Here is a 19,019-nt window from a genome sequence, read left to right as displayed (position 1 = left end):
GCTGGGTGCCATGGGAAAGACTGGTGTGTCCTGGTATGTTTTGAGTGGCAGTACAGATAAGTTGCTTTTTTGAATATATTTTTAATACTTTTTGCTAATTACCTAATGATCTGGTGTTGCTGATACTCCACCAGTGACTTCAGTATTGCTATTTTCATGAGTGAGGTGACAGATGTGTGTAAGTCTTTTGGAAAAAAATTGGGCTGCAAGAGGAATGGGAGGACAATATAATTCTGCCCTTTTTCACTTGGCGTGCATTACTGTTGATATCATAGCACAAAAAGCCTGAGTAATAGAAGGAGAGCTTATCTTTAAAGTCTTCAGTGTGCTTTTGTAAGGGGATATTAAAAGGTATAAATGTGATATGCACATAGGAATTGTAGGTTATGCTAGGTTCACTGCTTCAGCCAGAAGTCATATGGTATTTGAAATGAATATAAAAGACTGAAAAGCTTTTTTATCATAGAGGGGGGAAAACCTACCCAATATTTTAATTATTCTACTGTCAGCCATAATACGCAAAAGCTATAAATGAGGGCACGGGGTTGGAACCATTGCATGCAGCTGAGATTTCTTAAATCAGAGGAAGGGTAATTAGAAATTACAGAGACAATCACTGTGACTACATTTTAAAGAAATGATAACTGTGACTGTACACCGGGGTACAGGTGGCAGCTCCCCTTCTAAAGCCATTCTGGAGTGGCATAAAAAACTCCTGTGTGCCACTGAGGTTGTAGGATGGGTTTTGAAGATCGTAAAATAAATATCCTGAAAAAATACTGCATGAACAGTCTGTGAATCTTGCATCATTGGTCTGGAGGTACAGCTTTGATTTATATTGCTGATGTGTTGGATTCTTATGCTAAAATTTTGGACAGAAGACCTTCATTTTAATGACAGATATACTGGAATATCTTCAAATGCTGTTTGCCATCTGTTTGTTTAGGATAGAATACAATGTGTTCTTGGACACTATGTTTATGATTTCACAGCAACTTGTACTTCTAATTCACTATAAACAATGTTAACATGATTGCAGGAGGTTTACCATGAAAAGCACATCAAGAAATTCTGGGAAAAAGCCAAGAACATTATCAGGAATATTAAAATTGTTGGACCTGAAGAAAATCTGAGTCAAGCAGAAGCCCGGAACATGGGAATGTAAATTCTAATTTATAAATCTGTTATAATAATGCATACACTAACATTTTTTTCATCTTTTATGTGTATTATTTTGCATCTTAAACACTAACACTTTACATCTTAAGATAGAGAAGTGGGAGGTTTTGTGGTAGAACAAGATCTAGATAAAAGATATAACTGCTCAGTATTTTATGGTTTCTGTCTAATATAAAAAGCTGTTGATCATTGTGAAAACATCTCTCTGGTTTGGACTACTTTGATAGACTGTCATCTTCTAATGAAGGCATAGACAATAGTAGACTACAAAGAAATAAGAGGTGTCAGATTATTTTTACATCATAGTTATCTCAAACATGGGTATATATTAAAACATGAGCATAAACTGTAAAGTTTAAATTTTTTAAAAAAATGCTATTGAAATAAAATAGATGGTACAATACAACAAACTAATAAAAAGTTTGTGCAGCAAATTATATGTAGCAGTAATTAAAAAAAAAGTAGGTGGAAGCAGGTTCAAATATAAATAAAAATTTTAGTTGCAGTGTATCTTCTAAAAATGTATTTGGTTTTATTTTTTTATCCAAAACCTTTTCAAGCTAACTTATCACGGAGTGATTTCACAGAATAGAAGTACCTCTTGCATTGGATATGCATTTAACAATTGCATGTTTGTTGTCCTAGTCCTGACTACTTTTTTTTTTTTCTTTAAATGACATTACATTTAAGTGAAAATATCATTAAAGCTTGACCTGAGCATACAGGTGACAGAATTATATTTCTCCCTTTAGAAGAGCTCTAGCAGAAGTTTCTGCTTTCAGGATAAAAAAACCAAAAGGACTTGCAAAGGCAACTGACTTTATCTTATCCTTGGTCTTGCTTTTTTTTTCTTTTTTTTCCTTTCATTCTTACTAGGGAATCCAACTCTTCAGCTTTTAAACCTGGCACTTGCCAGGCCTAAATCTGAACTTTGTGTTCCGTGTCAGACCTGCCTGTCAAGGCATCTCTTTAGTGACTGCAGCACTGGCTACTACCACAGAGTTGCTTGTGGCTCTCCCAGTATGTCCATCAGTCAGCTTATGGAGTTTTACAGACCAGGATCCCACCAAGACCTTGCTGTGGCCCTTGAGCAGGCTTCATTCTTGCATAATTCTTCCACTCTGTTTTCTCCCAAATCTTCCATGAGTATCAGGGAAATTATTTCCAAAAGGCGCTTTTCTTTTGTATTCAGAGCATAGCATAGGCTGTTCATGGCATCAACTGAAAGAATGAAGGACTAGTCCTGAGTCTCCGTGGTGTTCTTGGAAATTGGTTTGAATGGGGTTTTGTTGTGCTGAAGCCCCTGGGAAACTGGTATTTGGGTGAGGTCCAAGCCTCTCCTGTAGCCTTCCTAGGAAACACTACAGGTGTCCACTGGTAGTGTGAGCAGCCATTCACATGTTTCTAAATCATTCTTGCTTTATTTCCAATAGTCTCTAAAGCAAATGTACTATGTTTGCAAACTTTTCAAAGTAATGTTAGGTGTAAATGGGGTGGAATTTCTGGAGTTGCCTTTTCCTCTATGGTGTTATATAGACACCATAAGGCAGAATCTTTAGTGTAAACAATTTCTATACTGTTACTAAATCTCACCCAAAGATCTTTAAATCTGTCATCTTTTGATAGAACCTGCTGACTTACAATATGACAGAGGTTTTAGTATGATATATGGTCTTCGCTTGATCTGTGAATAAAAAGTAGTAATTTAAATGTATATTTGCACAAAATCATTTCAAATTCTGTTATGTGAGGCAGGGAGATAATCATACTTGTGATGTGTACCACTGGATACACTACACTGTGTTAGCCATTGTCTGGATATAACTTGACCGATGTTGCTCCTGCTTTGAAAGGCCTCTTTGACAAAGATTCTGACCTGAAGAGATACATAGCATGGAGAGAAAACGTGAAGTATAATGCATGTGGAGTGAGACCGTGCCAAAATACTGAAACATTCAGAAAGTGTGAGTGTAAGTAGTAGGATCTTTCATGTGAACAATGTAGATAGAATTTGATGGCTCCTTTCAGTTTGACTGAAGCAGGTTCAATTCATCTGCGGCTTCCTTTGCACTCCTGGTCTGCTTGGCTGCTCTTGTGAACGTCGCCAACTCCTCTGCAACAACTGCATTTTACTCTTCCTCAAAAAAATCTAGCTCAGAAGTACGGTATATTCATGGCAAAGGCAGATACTGTAAAAAACCTACTTGCTTTCAACCCTTCAGCTGGCTTCCAACATAATAACCTCATTTGTTTCTCACTAATACTGCAATGAGAATAACTTGAAAAGAGTGATTCTTCAAACCTGTTTAATGGCTTGATTTACAGAGATTGATATAGTCAGTCTTCTGATTAATTTTCTCCTGCCTCTGTCTGCATTATTGACTGATAGTTTTGTTCTATCTGCCTCGAACACTTGCTTTCTCTCTTTTTCCAAATTAGCTGATTTTAGTATCTCTCTGTTAATTTCCAGTAGATTTAGAATTAATTTGTTCTCCTCACTTGCATGTTTCACACAAAAAGTCTATTTATCTGAAGCAGCAAAACAGGCTTCAATTAATACAGTTCAGTGTGTAGTGATAGAATAAAAAAAAAAGAGAGTGAACTTAAGCATTTAAGGTCTGGTTTGTTTTCAGCAGAATACTTTTGAGTATATAATGCGGTTGGGTCAGTTTTCTCCTTACCTCTTTTCTTCCCTTTTTGGCTCAGTAAAAAATGGTGATAAATCACAGTGAGGTTCTCAGTAAATGAGACTCTTATGTCAATATAAATGTGAGAAAATAACGTTTTTTAATTTCACTCATAGCCATGCAGCAAACATCTGTCTACTTTTCTTATTCACATAATAAAGAATAATTGACATGGAAAGCCCTCTCCTGCGCTTGTGAAATTTGGATAGGTGTTGGAAAGGACCCAAAATTGTGCAGTCAGCAAAGACTTGTTACAATTCAACAATATTGGCAAACAGGAGTGCACAGCTTTCCTTATCGTGGGCTGAAACAGAATAAAAAGGGAGGAAAATAAAGTAGAATAAAGAGAAGGAAAGTTCAGCTGCATGTTGTCTGAGTATTTTCTCTGCCCGTACATCCCTTGAAACCCTAAAATAGCATTTCCATGTCCCTTTTTTTTTTTTTTTTTTTTTTAAGCCTTTGTCTACAAGGAATATATTAGAGTTCTTACAGTTGGTTCTTTTTTTCTTTAAGACAAAACTCATTTGTGGTTTTGCCTTGTTTGGAGATGAGATTTCAGCCAGCTGTTACAGAACTTGTTATGACAGAAAATGTAAAATAACAATATGAAATATGTTCAAGCAATAACAGAAAGTGGAGAGGAAATACGGGAATTTATCTCCTTTTCTTCTCTGAGGTTTTATTTATGAAAAGCTTATTTTCTATAATCTTTTTTTTCCCCAGTACTTACAGACTTCAGGGTTTCGTTTTTGGGGGGTTGGTTTTTTTCCTCCCTCAAAAATATTAGTAATAGAACTAGCTAGGGTTTTTCCTGAACGTTTTTAAAAATGTGATTTACCTCAACTTTTAGTGGGAATGTGCACACTTTAATGAAATTTTACATTGAAAGCTTTCAAGTTTCAGGTAGAATAGTAGAGAGATCAGTATCAGTTAGAGTTCATCGACCTCACTATTCAGTTTTGAGCTGAACTTGGGGTCTCCTATGTGCTTTTTGAAAGTCCGAAGATACTAAGTCAATGTCTCCGAGCTCCCGTTGGTATTAATAAATGACATGGACGCAGGAGGCCTCCCTTTCAGTCCTGCGAGTCGGGCAAGTGTCTTGGCTGTGGTTAAAAGAAGAGCAGGGATTGTATCTCTGTCTCCCAGATGTCAAGGGATTTCTGTTGGAGACTTGGATTTTCTGGAACTGCTTTTCCTGAAGACTTCGGCCATTTTGGGTTTCAGCCTCAGATGGAGGAGGAACATTTTGAACTTTGAGTGTTGCAGAGGAAAAACAACTTTCCCACCTATATCTGATTTCAGTAGCTTCCAGGTGTGGTAACTGTGCTAACAATACTTCAGCCTGAGATGCAAAACTAAACGTTAGTGCTTTATCTGTTTCGTGGCTGCATTTGGGTTTTTTGCTGATGGGTGATAAGAGCTTCTTTATACTGTTGTGGCTATCTGGAGAGATGCAAAATGCAATCCTAAATGGCAGGCAATGTCTCCCAGTCTTTCAGTGAGTGTTGCAGACTTGTATCTGGGGCACCTTTTATTTCAGAGGTCTGTCAAATGGTGTATGTGCTCTCCCTTTGGGCTCACAGTCCACATTTGGAATTGTATTTCCAAACTCTGAGGGGTATAAAAATGATCTATTGATTAATTGCAAATTCAAATTATGTCAAAAAAAAAAAGTATGTTACTCAATGGTAAAGAAATTGAGTAGACTGTATGGCTTAGCCCTATAAAGAAGTAGCTCCTTGGAATATCTCAGTGGAAAGTTTGATGAAGAGAAGAGCAGTGACACTTTGCCTTTTCAGATGAGGTCACTGTTCCAGATGGGCTCGCGGTTTGTAAGCAAAGTTCAACATCTCTCTGATTGCAAAATATTGTAAACTGATCTGCTGAGCTTCACGCTTCCAGCAAAAAATCTTGCCCTTCTACTAAGTTTTTGTTAATTGTTACACTGAAATGGCTTTAAGTTCTGTACAAAAATATAGCTTTCTTTTCAATGGTTGGTCTTAGTTTATAAGCATGTGGAGTGTAAAGCAAGTAGATTAAAGGTTTTAGCCATTGAATTTAGATTAGGAAGTATATTACTATAAATATGAGTATCGCTAGAAAGCACTTTCCATTTGTTCCTTGCTGCGACCTGGATATACATAGTAAATAGTTTCACATATAATCTGGAATTTATACATCTGGAGAGGTTAGCATACACTGTAAGAAGGTAATTCTTTAAAGCATGAGAATATCCAGGATTACTTTTATTTCCTTGTGAAAGCTACTTGGCAACACTGAAAGCCTAAAGAGAAGATGCATGAATTTTAAGAGTAGGCTTGCTTTATTGATTTTGACATAACTTTTACAACTCTTTTCCAGTTTCAGATATACAGAAAGTGTTTTGTGGAGGCTTTTTGCTAGTGACCTTAAAGTGCAAAGGAAAAACTTACACTTCACATTTGACATAGTGACTTGTACCTGGAAATGCAAAGAGAATTACGCTTTAAACATGAAGTTTTGCCTTTTGGTTATCCAGTCTTCAATGCTGTATAGAAAGAAATGGGGGGAAAAATGAGTCAAAGTCAGGTCAGAATAGTAGCCTTGATTTTTTGGCCTTTTTATATATATGTATAAGCACGCATATATAAATATATATGTAATATAAATAAATTTAATATTCTTGGTTACAGAGGTTGAAATTGGAGGTTTCACATTGTAGGTGATTTGTGCTACAGCTGAATTTCCTGACTATTTAAGGCAGTAATGATTTCAAAGAGATCTCAATAGATTATTGAATGACTGAGTGTGACTTAGACCAAAAGTTTTAATTTATTATTTTGTGTTTTGGATTACTATGTGAATGAAGAACAGAAAGTTTTTCAACACTAAAAACATTGGACCAGTTTTAATAGAATTCTCTGGCTCTGGATTTAAAGGGGGGGAAAAAAAAAGGCAAAAGTTGAAGGACCATACATTTTGAAATTATGTAGTCAGTTTTCCAGTCATGTTTGCCTACAACTAAATATAAATGTGTTCCATTTGTTTTTTTACATTTTCATAATTAAAAACATTAATTCCGTTAATATTTTTGTTAGCAGCAAAAGGTTTAGCTGCTTTTGGGGAGGTGCTGGCCAGTGTTGTGGTTGGGACCCTGGAGTGGCATCAAGTCTGTTGGTCTCTCAGGTTTAGTTTCCTCATTAGTAGAATGAGGATAAAGGAACTGAATATTTTTGGAAGAAACTTAACATCTAGTGTCAAGTGCAATAGAAAAGTCAGGTTACTATTAATAATTGTAATTATGCTAATGATAAAGCTACATGTGAATTGTGTTCAGTAGCTGTTAAGCTTTGAACAGGATAGGCTAGTAATGGAAAATGCCATAAAGACTTAATTGCTGGGCTGTGTTATGCCCAAAAGAAAACCTGCTGGTTTCAATTGGGGCAATTATGCGAGAAAGTGCTGATTAAGGAATTGCTGTCATAAAAACATAGAAGACTGTCAGTGAGGGAGGTGTCGGTTAAAGCAAAACCAGAGACTGACCAAAGATTTAAACTATGGGTGTGTGTCCAAATATGGTGACTTCAGCAGCAGTGGGAAGACCGTTTCTGTTATTTTGGTATTTTAAAAATTGGCTCAAATCATTACTACATCTTTAGTGGTCAAGTTTGAAGAGGAAAGATTGCTTAAATTTATGGAATAAAAAAGCTCTGCCTTCTACTGTGATTCCAGTAAAGTCATATGTCTAAAGTCCTTTGAGCAGAAGAAAGTTTGAACAAAAAGACCCAAAAGGTGTTGGTCAGTAGTAATCCTTATGGGAGACAGACTAAACTCTTGAGTGAAGTGCTGTGTTAGGTAGTGCAGGGGAACGGAGGAGGAGCGGGCAGGAAGCCATGCCAGCAGTTGCCTTGACTTGTATGTAGCCTGTCACATCCACCATGTATGAGATCTTCTGAAGTGACAGAGATCTTTTCATTTGCTGAAAACAGTCACAAACAATCAGATCATGTAGAACTTAAACTAAAACACTGTTTATAGGCATTTTAAAGCAAGAAAGTAAAATAATGTTTCAAGCTGTTAAGATGGAATTAGTGCAAGTTCTGGTGATAATAGTGGGGAAAATAGACAACATCAATAATACCACCTGCATGATAGGAAAGCTGCTGCTTGTTCTAATTCCTCTAAAAGTATATTTGATTTACTATAATCTCCTACTATTTTCTTCACATAGGAAAGCTGAATTCACTATACCGGATCTTAGCCTAGCAAGTGTACCCTGCCAGAAACATACAAATGTAGTCTGTGTATCTTACTTTTATATTTATAGTAGAATGTGTCTTCTGCTTGATTGAAGCTTTCTCTTGAAGGCGTGGGAATCTATGCAAGTAATTTATTCTGATAGAAATAGTGTGTGGGACAAATTCAATTCCTTTTTCTAATTTCCATTCACCGCCTGTGCAATGGTTTTATATTTCTCTTTATCAACTGTGTTATTCTTGTAGGTCACAAAAAGACTAAGAAAAGGTCTTTAAATATATATTTCTTTAATTTCTTTATACTTTTTGTCTTACACTCTCCATAAGGTTTCAATTACTATTCAGATCAGCAGATCACATCTGTAGCATCTTTGCCCAAAGACAGTGTTATAGCCACATGCAGTTACTTACTAGAGAGGCTTACTTAATAAGCTTATACTTCATTATTAAGTGACTGTACTGATATCCAATGATATAAATTAGTGGCTTGATTTCCACACCCCCCCCACCCTCCCACCCATTTTCCATTAGGACAGCACATAGTAGCTCTTACTGAAGTTGGTGAAGATCGCTTAGTTTATTAAAAGAAAAATATAAGGCATCTGATCCATGTTTTTAAATCTCTGTTTAGTTTATCACACTACTGTAATCTAAAGGGACCTTTCTTTTACTGTACTACACTGCAGAAGGCTTTTGCCGCAATGTTTGAGTAGAGCACTTGGTTGTGGTTTAGGTTTTTTGCATGGTTTTGTTTTGTTTTTTGTGAAGCTTTTCTGGACATGTGAGTTAACCATTCCTTTTTGTCTTTTTAGGGACCTTTGTCGCCAGGATAAAGCGTGTGAATATTACTTCAGCATAGATGCAGATGTTGTGCTGACAAACCCGAAAACTTTAAGAATACTGATAGAACAGAACAGGTGTAGTATATCTCTTGATTTTACAGAATTTTTTCCAACTTGAAGGTATTCTCTGGGGCTCATCCAGAGAAAATAAGATCCTGTCTGTTCTTGCAGAGTTAGATCCCCTTTGTTTACCTGTGGTGTTTGATTGCCATAGTTCATAATAGGCTCAGAGGCCAACAATTCACAAAGCATTTTGCTCCTGTCAAGCAACAATTCCTGGTGTGAATTTCAAATGCTTCAAAGTTCCTCTGAAAAGTATGGTATGGTGTAAGCAGGTTTTATGAAATGAATTAAGATTTCACTGACTAATGATTTCAAAGTTGGTCACAAAAAAAAAAGTTAAAAAACCCCAAACAACCCCAAACAACAACAACAAAACCCCCAAAACAAAATCAAACAAAAACTCCGTAGGGTTTATTACTCTAGTATTGTAGTATTATTACTTTCTTTTTAACTCATAGATGCAGTAAAATAGTGGAAAGGTATTGGAGATGAAGCAGCTGTAATGACCAGTTTCTCCTTGTATTAATATGATCTCGTAAGTTATACAAAGCTGTGACTTTATCAGCAGCAGCCTTCAGCACACTGGGCCCGCTGTGAATACTGTGCACTTCACTCCTGCCAATTTGTAACTTCCCATGTAGGGTAGGTAGGTGGTGTTTGCCTCTTCATAACAAATCTGGGAATCTCAGGTGTATCACAGAAAGATAAATTATAAATGTCTGTTTTGACCTACTAGTGAGAAGGGATGGAGCTTAAGTAAAGATGTGGCTGTTGGTCCTTTGCATTATATTCCTTGTAATATTTGCTGTTGTAGAAAGAGGCTAAAAGCCAGATACCCTAGGTGGAAGAAACAGAAGCTTTGCAAAATATATCTACCAGTAGGCACCCTCTGAAACAAAGTGCCATTTCATTCTTTTTATTCCGGTCAACTTAGATTTCCCCTTTTGATTCTATTAAATTTTGGGTAAGTGAAGTCTCACTGTGGGTTTTTTGGTTTGCCCCCCCCCCCCCCCTTTCTTTGACTTTGTGATTCTTTTTGTCATTATACTATGGGCAGTATTTTTTTGCTTGACTGAAAATCAAGCCACCTCTGATTTGTAGGAATCTTTGCTTCTGTTACACTGATGTTGTTTCTGGGCAGTGAGTAGTTGGATGCTGTTTCTTCCAGCTTAAGTTCAGAATCGCTGTTCCGAGATTTGACATCATTGGTGTTTTAACTACACTATACTCCAAACTGAGGAAAGGTGGTATATTTTGATGTATAGTCTATGTTCATATTTTCTTATTCAATATGTCACTTCACAGAAAGATAATTGCTCCGCTCGTAACTCGTCATGGGAAGCTTTGGTCCAATTTCTGGGGTGCTTTGAGCCCAGATGGCTATTATGCTCGCTCAGAAGATTATGTTGATATTGTCCAAGGGAACAGAGTGTAAGTAACTGTAAGCTAATATTTAAAGTCGAGGCACCCAGTATGATTATTAGCAACATATTCTTACATTTTCATGCAATCTACTGCTCCTGAAGAGCTTCAGTTAGTTTTATTGTTTAGCTTTTTCTGTTTCATAGGAATGCATTTTTTTTTTCCCATTCGTAGCTTGAAAAAAAAGAAAAGTGTTTAACACGATGAGCTGGTATTAGTAATGGGCATAGCCATTGCTAGTACCTGTCTGATTACTGTAGCAGTGGATAATACAGAAAATGGCAAGAAAAACAAATAGAAAACCCAAAACTCTGTATCCCAGGGACCTCAGTCAAAAGAAGTTATTTTTGTATTCGACAAATGACTTCTTCATCTCTTTAGGGCAAATGTTTAATCAACTGAACAGCTATAACTTCTTCATTTGTTTCTTTCTGTATATTATGTCAGATATATCCTGAGGAGCTCTTGAGAAATACTTTTGTCACATAGCCTTTTGGGTTTGTCCTTCCCCTAAAGGAATGTGATGTAAGTTGTTCTAAGCTTGACTTTCCCACGCGGTGATGCCTTTTCATTGCCCTGGAAGGACATAAAGGTCTGAAACAGATTGGCTGCTTGAATAGGACTGGCTCATTTTCAATCGCACTGAAAGATGTGCTCGTGGCGCTGGGAGGGAGGAAATATGCGGAGCGAGCATTGTGACACCAATGCTTTTTTGTTGATATTGGCCCAACTGACATAAATACGTGGCCTGCTGTGGTCCATGGGTATTTGTGTGAGGAGGTCAGACCAGCTGTGTGAAGCCTCAGTGAAGTCTTTCAACTCACTTAAAAATCTGTTTTAGAACTACTTTCTCCATCTGGTAGTGTAGAATAATATTATAAAAGAGTTTTTGACTTAACTATGGAAACATGAAGTACATTGCAGTTAAAACTCTTTAGAGAATTTGACCTTTCTATTTTTTATAACAATACTTCATAAAAGTTGAATTACTGCCTACGCCTACATTTGAGATGTCCACAATGTCCAGCTGTAGTTTTTCAAATGTCTTGGGAACCTTTCAGCTTCATTTCCTTGAGACTTGCTTAGTCGTGTCAGCAAATACAGAGATGCTGATTTGAGAGAATAGGCAACAAATTAGTTTTCATGGCTTTAAACTATTTGGTGTGTGTGTGTGGTTTTGTTTTTTGTTTGTTTTTTTTTTTTACAGAGGAGTATGGAATATTCCTTATATGGCTAATATATACTTAATTAAGGGACAAACTCTCAGATCAGAGATGAAAGAAAAGAACTACTTTATGCGTGATAAGTTGGATCCCGATATGGCTCTCTGCAGGAATGCCAGAGAAATGGTAAGGTGTATCTATAACAGCTTGCTTTTAAATTCACACAGACTTCTTTGTGTCCTCCTACACTTGACTGCTTTACTTGATTGATCTTGGATATTATATTTTTACTTCTAATTCAAAGTACTGGCCAATTTTTGTGACATACAACATTTTAGGTGTATTTCTTTAAATTGTTGAAAACAGAGGTTTTTGCAGGGCCAGTGCACTGGTGCACTGATTGCATGATGGTTTTTATTTAAATGCACTGAAAATACCTATTGAGGTTAAAATACCTTTCTCGTTGGCACAACCTCAACAGGATGAAAGAGGGCTCAACTTCTCTGCTGTGTATGACTGTAAAATTATCAGTGCATTTAGAGCAGCTCTATTATGCATTTTTTTATACACTGTGAAACTTCTAGCAGACTAAGTTGGAATATTTTGCAATTTTATACTTAAATAGATACATATTTGAACTAGTGATGATGTTGATATAAAAAGCCTAAGTGATTTATGAAATTGTACAAATCTTCTTGGGGAGCATGAATTACTCATTAATTTTTCCAGGTAGATTAAAACTGTATCAGAAATTTGTTACTTGCATTAAGCTGTAAGTAATGAGAGAAAACTTACTTGTACTGTAAAATATGAATATGTAAATCCACATTTCTACTGATATTTACGCTAGTTTCAGCACAGAAACAAATAAGACCTAAACCAGACCTATTTCCAGACACTATAGCATTGAAAAATAATTTTGCTGAATTGAACAAGAAAAGTTGGCAAGTATTAATTTTTTTTATTTCCTCATAACAAGGCATGATCTCCTTTGTTTGTACTGATTCTTCAGAACATCCCCGTCCAATTCTGTTGTATTCAAATCTTCTCAGCATCAGTTATTGCAAACCTGTGCTTCTCATGCGCTCATTAAACTAATCTGACTGGCTCATCAGAAAATGGCTTTTTCTTTTCCTTTTTCTCAGTCTGTGCTGTAAGATGGTCTGGTACGTGCTTGTTTCGTATTGCAGCAGATAAGAAGGGGCTGGTGGAAACAGCTTTGACATGTGTATTATGAGCTTTGCTTGGAGATGCATGTTGTCTGTAAAGGCATATCAGCTTTTGATCAAAGGCTGCTATTTCCCTAATGTAACTGTGGAAACCTAATAGTAGGCGGAAAAAAGAGAAAGAGATTATGTATCAGAAAACTGATGTGATGATTCTCCTTCATTTTAGACTTTACAAAGGGAAAAAGACTCCCCTTCTTCGGAAACATTCCATATGCTCAGACCCCCAAAGGTGTTGCTTTATTTTTTTTTATTCATTAGTTATTACGTGCAGTATTATTCTACCACAGGAAGACACTTCTCCTCTGTCCACTTGCTCTAATGAAATACTGCTCTAGCCTTCTCTTCAGACTTCTACAGTTCAAGTTTTTGCCAGGGACAGGTTCTTCATGACCAGCTCAAAACATCTTAGAGAGGCTCGTTGTTTCCTCAGGGAGGTTTCTCAGTGCTTCTGAGGTCAAGGTGTGCTGAAGCTGTGCTTCCCTAGCTAAAATTGTTTCAGCAGTTCTAGGAAGGACTAAAGCTCAAATCACTAGCAGGTCGGCCAGGCCACCTTGGTGACCACACAGGGTAGATGTGAAATCAGTGTCATTTTAAGCTGTTTTTCTTGACCCAGACCCTCCTTATTCTCCCTGCTGCAGCTATTTTATGATTCGGTATGTGCCCAAAACTGGGCACATGTTTAACATAATTCTCGTCTTTCTTTTAACTCTTTTTCAGACAGAAACATAGACAGAAATACCAAAATATCTAAACAAGAATGTCTTCATCTGCTGCAAATCTAAAAGTCACAAACACTTTTGAAGTGAGGTTTTAGTCTGAAAAACAGTAAACTAAGAAAAAAACCCCAACAAAACCTGAATTTCTTTAAAAAGAACTATTTTCTGCTACTGTTTCTAATCAAGAGTTTTGTTAATATCTTCTGTTAATAGCTTGATAATAAAGCTGTATCTTACCACACTTGATATCTTGCACATATTTTACAGTGTTTGCTTAGATGAACGTACTTCACAGTGCTCAGCTGTTTTGTACCCTGATCTGAATATTCTTTTATGCTGTTATTTGCCAATATCTTTTTATTTCAGGCCAATTCACCAGAGGATAATGTAGTGAACATGCTGAAATAAGTTTCTTGTTCTGACTTCCGTTAGCCCTTTTATTGTTAGCTTATTCTTTCAGTTTTTAATCGGAAACTAAACCCTAGATGTTGGTTTTCTGGTATGAGTATTTTCGGTTTGAGAACAGGTGCTTCCAATATGTCTGCTTAGGTTTTCTGGAAAACAAATCAACCATCCACTTCTCTGTTTTTTCCTTTCTATAACTGTATGTGGGTTTATGTTATGAACAATATATGTTTTGGTTTAATGTGTTTAGAAAATAAATTTACAAATGCTTGCAAAGAAGAAATTATGAACACTGGTTGGTTTCGAATGGTTGACTAGAATCAACCATTCGAAAACTAAAGATGCTAAAGGAACAGCACGTGTGTAATATGTATGTACAATTGTGTGATATCTTTTATGAAAGTGCAGGCATAAACAAACAGACTTTTAAAAAACATTTTTGTTAAGATGGACAGTTTTGCTAATGACATTTTCTCTACTTGGTATAGGGTGTTTTCATGTATATTACCAACAGACATGAATTTGGAAGACTTATTTCTACAGCCAATTATAATACCTCCCACTACAACAATGACCTCTGGCAGATATTTGAAAATCCTGTGGTATGCATCTAATTATTGATGAAACAGTTATTTGAAAAAATTGTAAAGTTTATGTATTATAAAGGACTTGGGATTTAAAGACTTTACATGGAGAACATTTGTTTATTATGCACTAAATATTGGTTGTGTGCTGAAAGGTGTTCTCTACCACCCATTAAGCAAATGACAATATATCATATCAAGAAGCCAGATGATAACCAAAGTAAGGAGTTGTAGATATGGCCATGATGTAATAGGTTTCATGATTTTTGACATGATGAGAACCAGTTTATTTATGGGTATAAGAAATTGTTTAATTGTTTCCAGTGCTTTCAGTAGAGCAAAAGAGTAGAATAGAAATTATTTTTTGTCACTTATAAATTCATTTGTTCTGTTTTAATGTTTTAAAATCATGTTTTTTAGGACTGGAAGGAAACCTATATAAATCCCAACTACTCAAAGATTTTCACTGATAATATAGTAGAACAGGTGGGTATAAGTAGTTTTCTTAAAATTTGGCATACAGTAACTATTTCCATGCAAATGCTGTTTTGGTCTGTGGCTGAACAGCTTTTTGATGTTTTGGATCAGAACTGAATATTTGCCATTTTGAAAGCTAGATGAGGAATCAAAAAAATAATTGCTAGATTGCTCAGAATAATGCAGTTGTCCAAGTAATTGCCTTCTGCAAAATACAGATGTATTTAGCTTATTTATTTGAACTAGCTAGTACCACTAGCAGAAGGCCTAATAAAATTTCCGTAGCAGACTGCTGTGTTTTCTGGTATCTAGTAAAGGCAAGCTTATTGAGACACTTTCCCTGGGGTGTGCATTTCCCTATGGATTCCTAAGGTCTGACAACCATGAATCCAAGGTAAAGCCTTTTGCTGGATACGAAGAGGTGGGTTTTTTTGTTTTGTTTTGTTTTTCTCTGCCTGGCTGCTTGCTTTCATGTAACTGATCTGCACAGAGCACTTCTAAGATGATAATTGTTGTACCAGTGTTGGATGATCAGTTCTGTGACAATTGGGGACAGTGATTTAATGAACTTTGCTTCTTTAAGAAGCCAGGATAAATTGGCCAGGATATGTGGGTACACTGATGCAGCTGTTAATGCTGGGTCATGGCTTACAAGCTAGCTTGTAGTTTTTGCTTCATTCTTTGGGAATGTGCTTGTGGATCAAGACAAAACTTAATTATTTAAATGTATCTAAATTATGGCTCAGATGAGAACAACTGATATTAATAATTTAGTGACCAAGAAAAGTGGAGATGTACTTTTTTAGCAGTTAAAAATAAAAAATAGCTGTTAAAGTTTAACTCCACTGAAAGAGATTAATTTTTTTTTTTTTTTTTGCTTTTGTAGCCATGTCCAGATGTGTTTTGGTTTCCCATATTTTCTGACACTGCCTGTGATGAATTGGTAGAAGAAATGGAACATTTTGGACAATGGTCTGGTGGAAAACACCAAGTAAGTGTCAGCCTATATAAACATGACCTTAATGAGTGAGCACCTTTATGATAATAAGTCACAGCGTACTGCAACAAACAAACATTCCAACAATTGCCAATGACTGGAGACATCTGCTTCATGCTATAAAATGCTGAGTTTAGTCTACCACGTAGCTTGTTGTCCAGTAGATTTAGAGACATTCCTCAATTAACCTTGAACTAGCAAATCCAGACACTAACAGTGGTGCAGTTGCTGTAGTAGCTATCCGACAGTTATCCAAGGCTGATCTTGGAGAGCTGTTGATAAGTGTACAGAGAAGTTTTACTCATTTACCTTTTCAGTACTAATTTGTCAGATTTGTCCCCCTAAGCAGTTACCCACAAATGTTATGAGCTGTTGTGTTTGTGTTTGCAGAAAGTTCCAGGTATTCATTAACTGCTGCTAAAATCAGAGTGTTTGTCATATTCACAAATGTGGTACTTTGGAAACGAGATAAATTACAGTCCTTATTTTACTGCAGGAAGGAGCCTCCAGAAAGGATTTTAACATACTTTTATCTTCAAATTATTTCAACATTTATTACTATGTCAAGTCGAGGTCTGTACTCTCTTGATCTGGTGTAATTTCAGTTGCATCTACATCTCAATAAGTAAAACTATTACCCCAGGAAGCCCTTATTTACAGGCAACACATGCAAATATTGACTCATCTTTTAAAAAAAATTTCCAATTTTTGCTCATTGATAGCTCAGCAGTTTATTTTTCCGTGCTAGTTAGCTGTGAAATTGCTGTACAGCAAGCTCACATATGCCCACTAAAGCATTGCTTTGTTGCAGTTTTGTGATTCTGCAGATGTCAAATAAATATTTGTAGAAGTGTCCGAAGTGTTCCATGTCCATATTTCAAGGCTATTGATGGTGTTTTCATTAGGACAGCCGTATTTCTGGAGGTTATGAAAATGTCCCAACTGATGATATTCATATGAAGCAAATCGGACTGGATAATGAATGGCTGCATTTCATCAGAGAGTTCATTGCACCAGTAACGCTAAAAGTGTTTGCTGGCTATTATACCAAGGTATGTGTTTAAAATTTTTGCAGATAATTACTGCATGGCACGAGTAATTCTTAGTATTTTATTCAATATACCCTATATGGTTTGGTTGGGGAGTTTATACGTGATGTAGCAGTAGTAATAGATGAATGTTGTTGTTAACTCCACTTCAAACAAAAAAAACCCCAAGAACCATGTGTATGACTTGGAAGTTCACGTGTTGAAGTCCGACTGTATATTTTGTTTCAGGGGTATGCTTTATTGAATTTTGTTGTAAAATATAGCCCCGACAGACAACGGTCGCTCAGACCTCATCATGACTCCTCTACATTCACAATCAACATCGCTCTCAACAAAGTAGGGGAGGACTTTCAAGTAAGTTGACAACTTACTGACTTAAAAAAATGTCCTTTGAGTGTCTAATATTGTTTCCAAACTAGAGCCCAAATGGATATACTTAAAGACCATGTTGAAAATATGGCCTTTAATATTTTAAGTTGTGGATAAGTAAACAGGAACTTACCCAAACATTTACCTTGTATTTTAATTGAGTATTTGTTTTGTTTGTGTTTTTGCTGCAGGGAGGTGGATGTAAATTTCTTAGGTACAACTGCTCCATTGAGTCTCCCAGGAAAGGATGGAGTTTCATGCACCCAGGAAGACTTACTCATTTACATGAAGGACTTCCTATCTTGAATGGCACAAGATACATTGCAGTATCATTTATTGATCCTTAATTTTATTTTTTTTTTCCCTCTTCAGCAGTGTTTGATTCTTTATGTAAACATTTATTTATAGATCTCTTCTGGAAGATGGTGACAAAAGAAACTTTAAGTTACTGTTCCTAGACAGCAAAGTTACTTTGGGCTAAAAGAATGAAAAAAAGAAAATGTTCAAAAAATGTTGAGATTTCTCAATATCTGCGCTGAGCCTTGAGTCACAAAGTAAACGTCCTGCTTGTTTTTCCATTCTGCTGTCTTAAAGAGTAGGTAAGGAGGGAAAATGGAAAAGCATTTTATAATAAATCCATTTCTTTGTTGAAAAAAGCCCAAACAACCCTAGATACAAAATTATCTGAAAAATTTGTTGTGGTTTTCATCCATTAAAGTGACACAGCTAAAGTTTTTGTGGTGTGTATATTTGGTACCAACCAATTAAAAACCACAGCATAAAAGCAAAATCAAGTGAATCTTGTATACAGTTGTTGGGGATAAGCAATAATTCCATATGTTGGTATATACTGAAGGGAAAACATCTCAGAAGCCTGTTTTCTTAATTCATTTTCAATACTGAAATGTACACCTTTAGAAGAAAAAACAAATTAATCACAGAGATGGAGCAAGGATTAAATAATTTAGCTATGAAAAAATGGTTTATCATTTGTTTTAAAAGCTCATCCTGTTGAAAATTTACTTTTCTTCACCAAGTGACCTTCATTTAAAATGAGTTATTTTTCTAAATGTGTAATTGCACCCAACTGATACTGGAAAATTAATGTTTGTTTTCAGAATGCTGGTAAATTTTAATAATAGGTTGTTTTATAAAGACAATTTTCTACTCTTACTTAAAATTACTTGAATTTTGTATCAGGAAAATGAAATTGTGGCAGTCTTTCTTTTAAAGCTAAGGGTCTTAACTTGCCATTTATTTTAAAGAGATTGGTTTAAAATATTCCTACTGTATCTACTGTTTGTAATTTAAAGAAACTTGAAGCAAACTCTCTCGAAGTCTACCATGCCAAAATGCACAACGTGTTGGAAAAACTTGTGAAAAATAAAAGGTAATTTTAAATTAATTTAACAGCTTTTACTTGACTGTATTAGGTAGTTTCTTTGCATGTTGCCATTGTTCTTACAGAAATTATATTTTTTGATGAATATTTTAAAAGGAATTGTAGATATATGTAGATTGGAGGTTTCTCTAAGCGAGGTTTGTGGATTATTTACTTTGTTACTATTGAAATTATTTCTCATGTGAGTTGGTGCCTGTGTA

The 19,019-nt window shown here is 35.9% G+C and overlaps 1 protein-coding gene across 1 annotated transcript in view; it reads left to right on the top strand.

Annotated features, from left to right (window-relative positions):
* Window positions 1–18,816, top strand: part of PLOD2 (procollagen-lysine,2-oxoglutarate 5-dioxygenase 2) — a gene marked incomplete at its 5' end in the record, with an annotated part of 56,774 nt that extends 37,958 nt beyond the window's left edge. Inside the window, 11 exon segments of the mRNA XM_059822853.1 lie at window positions 1,040–1,161; window positions 8,914–9,018; window positions 10,312–10,437; window positions 11,636–11,777; window positions 12,987–13,049; window positions 14,430–14,543; window positions 14,946–15,011; window positions 15,889–15,993; window positions 16,905–17,051; window positions 17,277–17,402; window positions 17,609–18,816. Coding sequence (XP_059678836.1) covers window positions 1,040–1,161; window positions 8,914–9,018; window positions 10,312–10,437; window positions 11,636–11,777; window positions 12,987–13,049; window positions 14,430–14,543; window positions 14,946–15,011; window positions 15,889–15,993; window positions 16,905–17,051; window positions 17,277–17,402; window positions 17,609–17,764 — 1,272 coding nt within the window.
* Window positions 18,817–19,019: the final 203 nt, after the last annotated feature.

Source organism: Gavia stellata, chromosome 11 (assembly GCF_030936135.1).
Source record: "Gavia stellata isolate bGavSte3 chromosome 11, bGavSte3.hap2, whole genome shotgun sequence".
Lineage (NCBI taxonomy): Eukaryota > Metazoa > Chordata > Aves > Gaviiformes > Gaviidae > Gavia > Gavia stellata.
The sequence above is the reverse complement of the archived record's forward strand: the minus strand, read 5'-3'. Positions and strand labels throughout refer to the sequence as shown.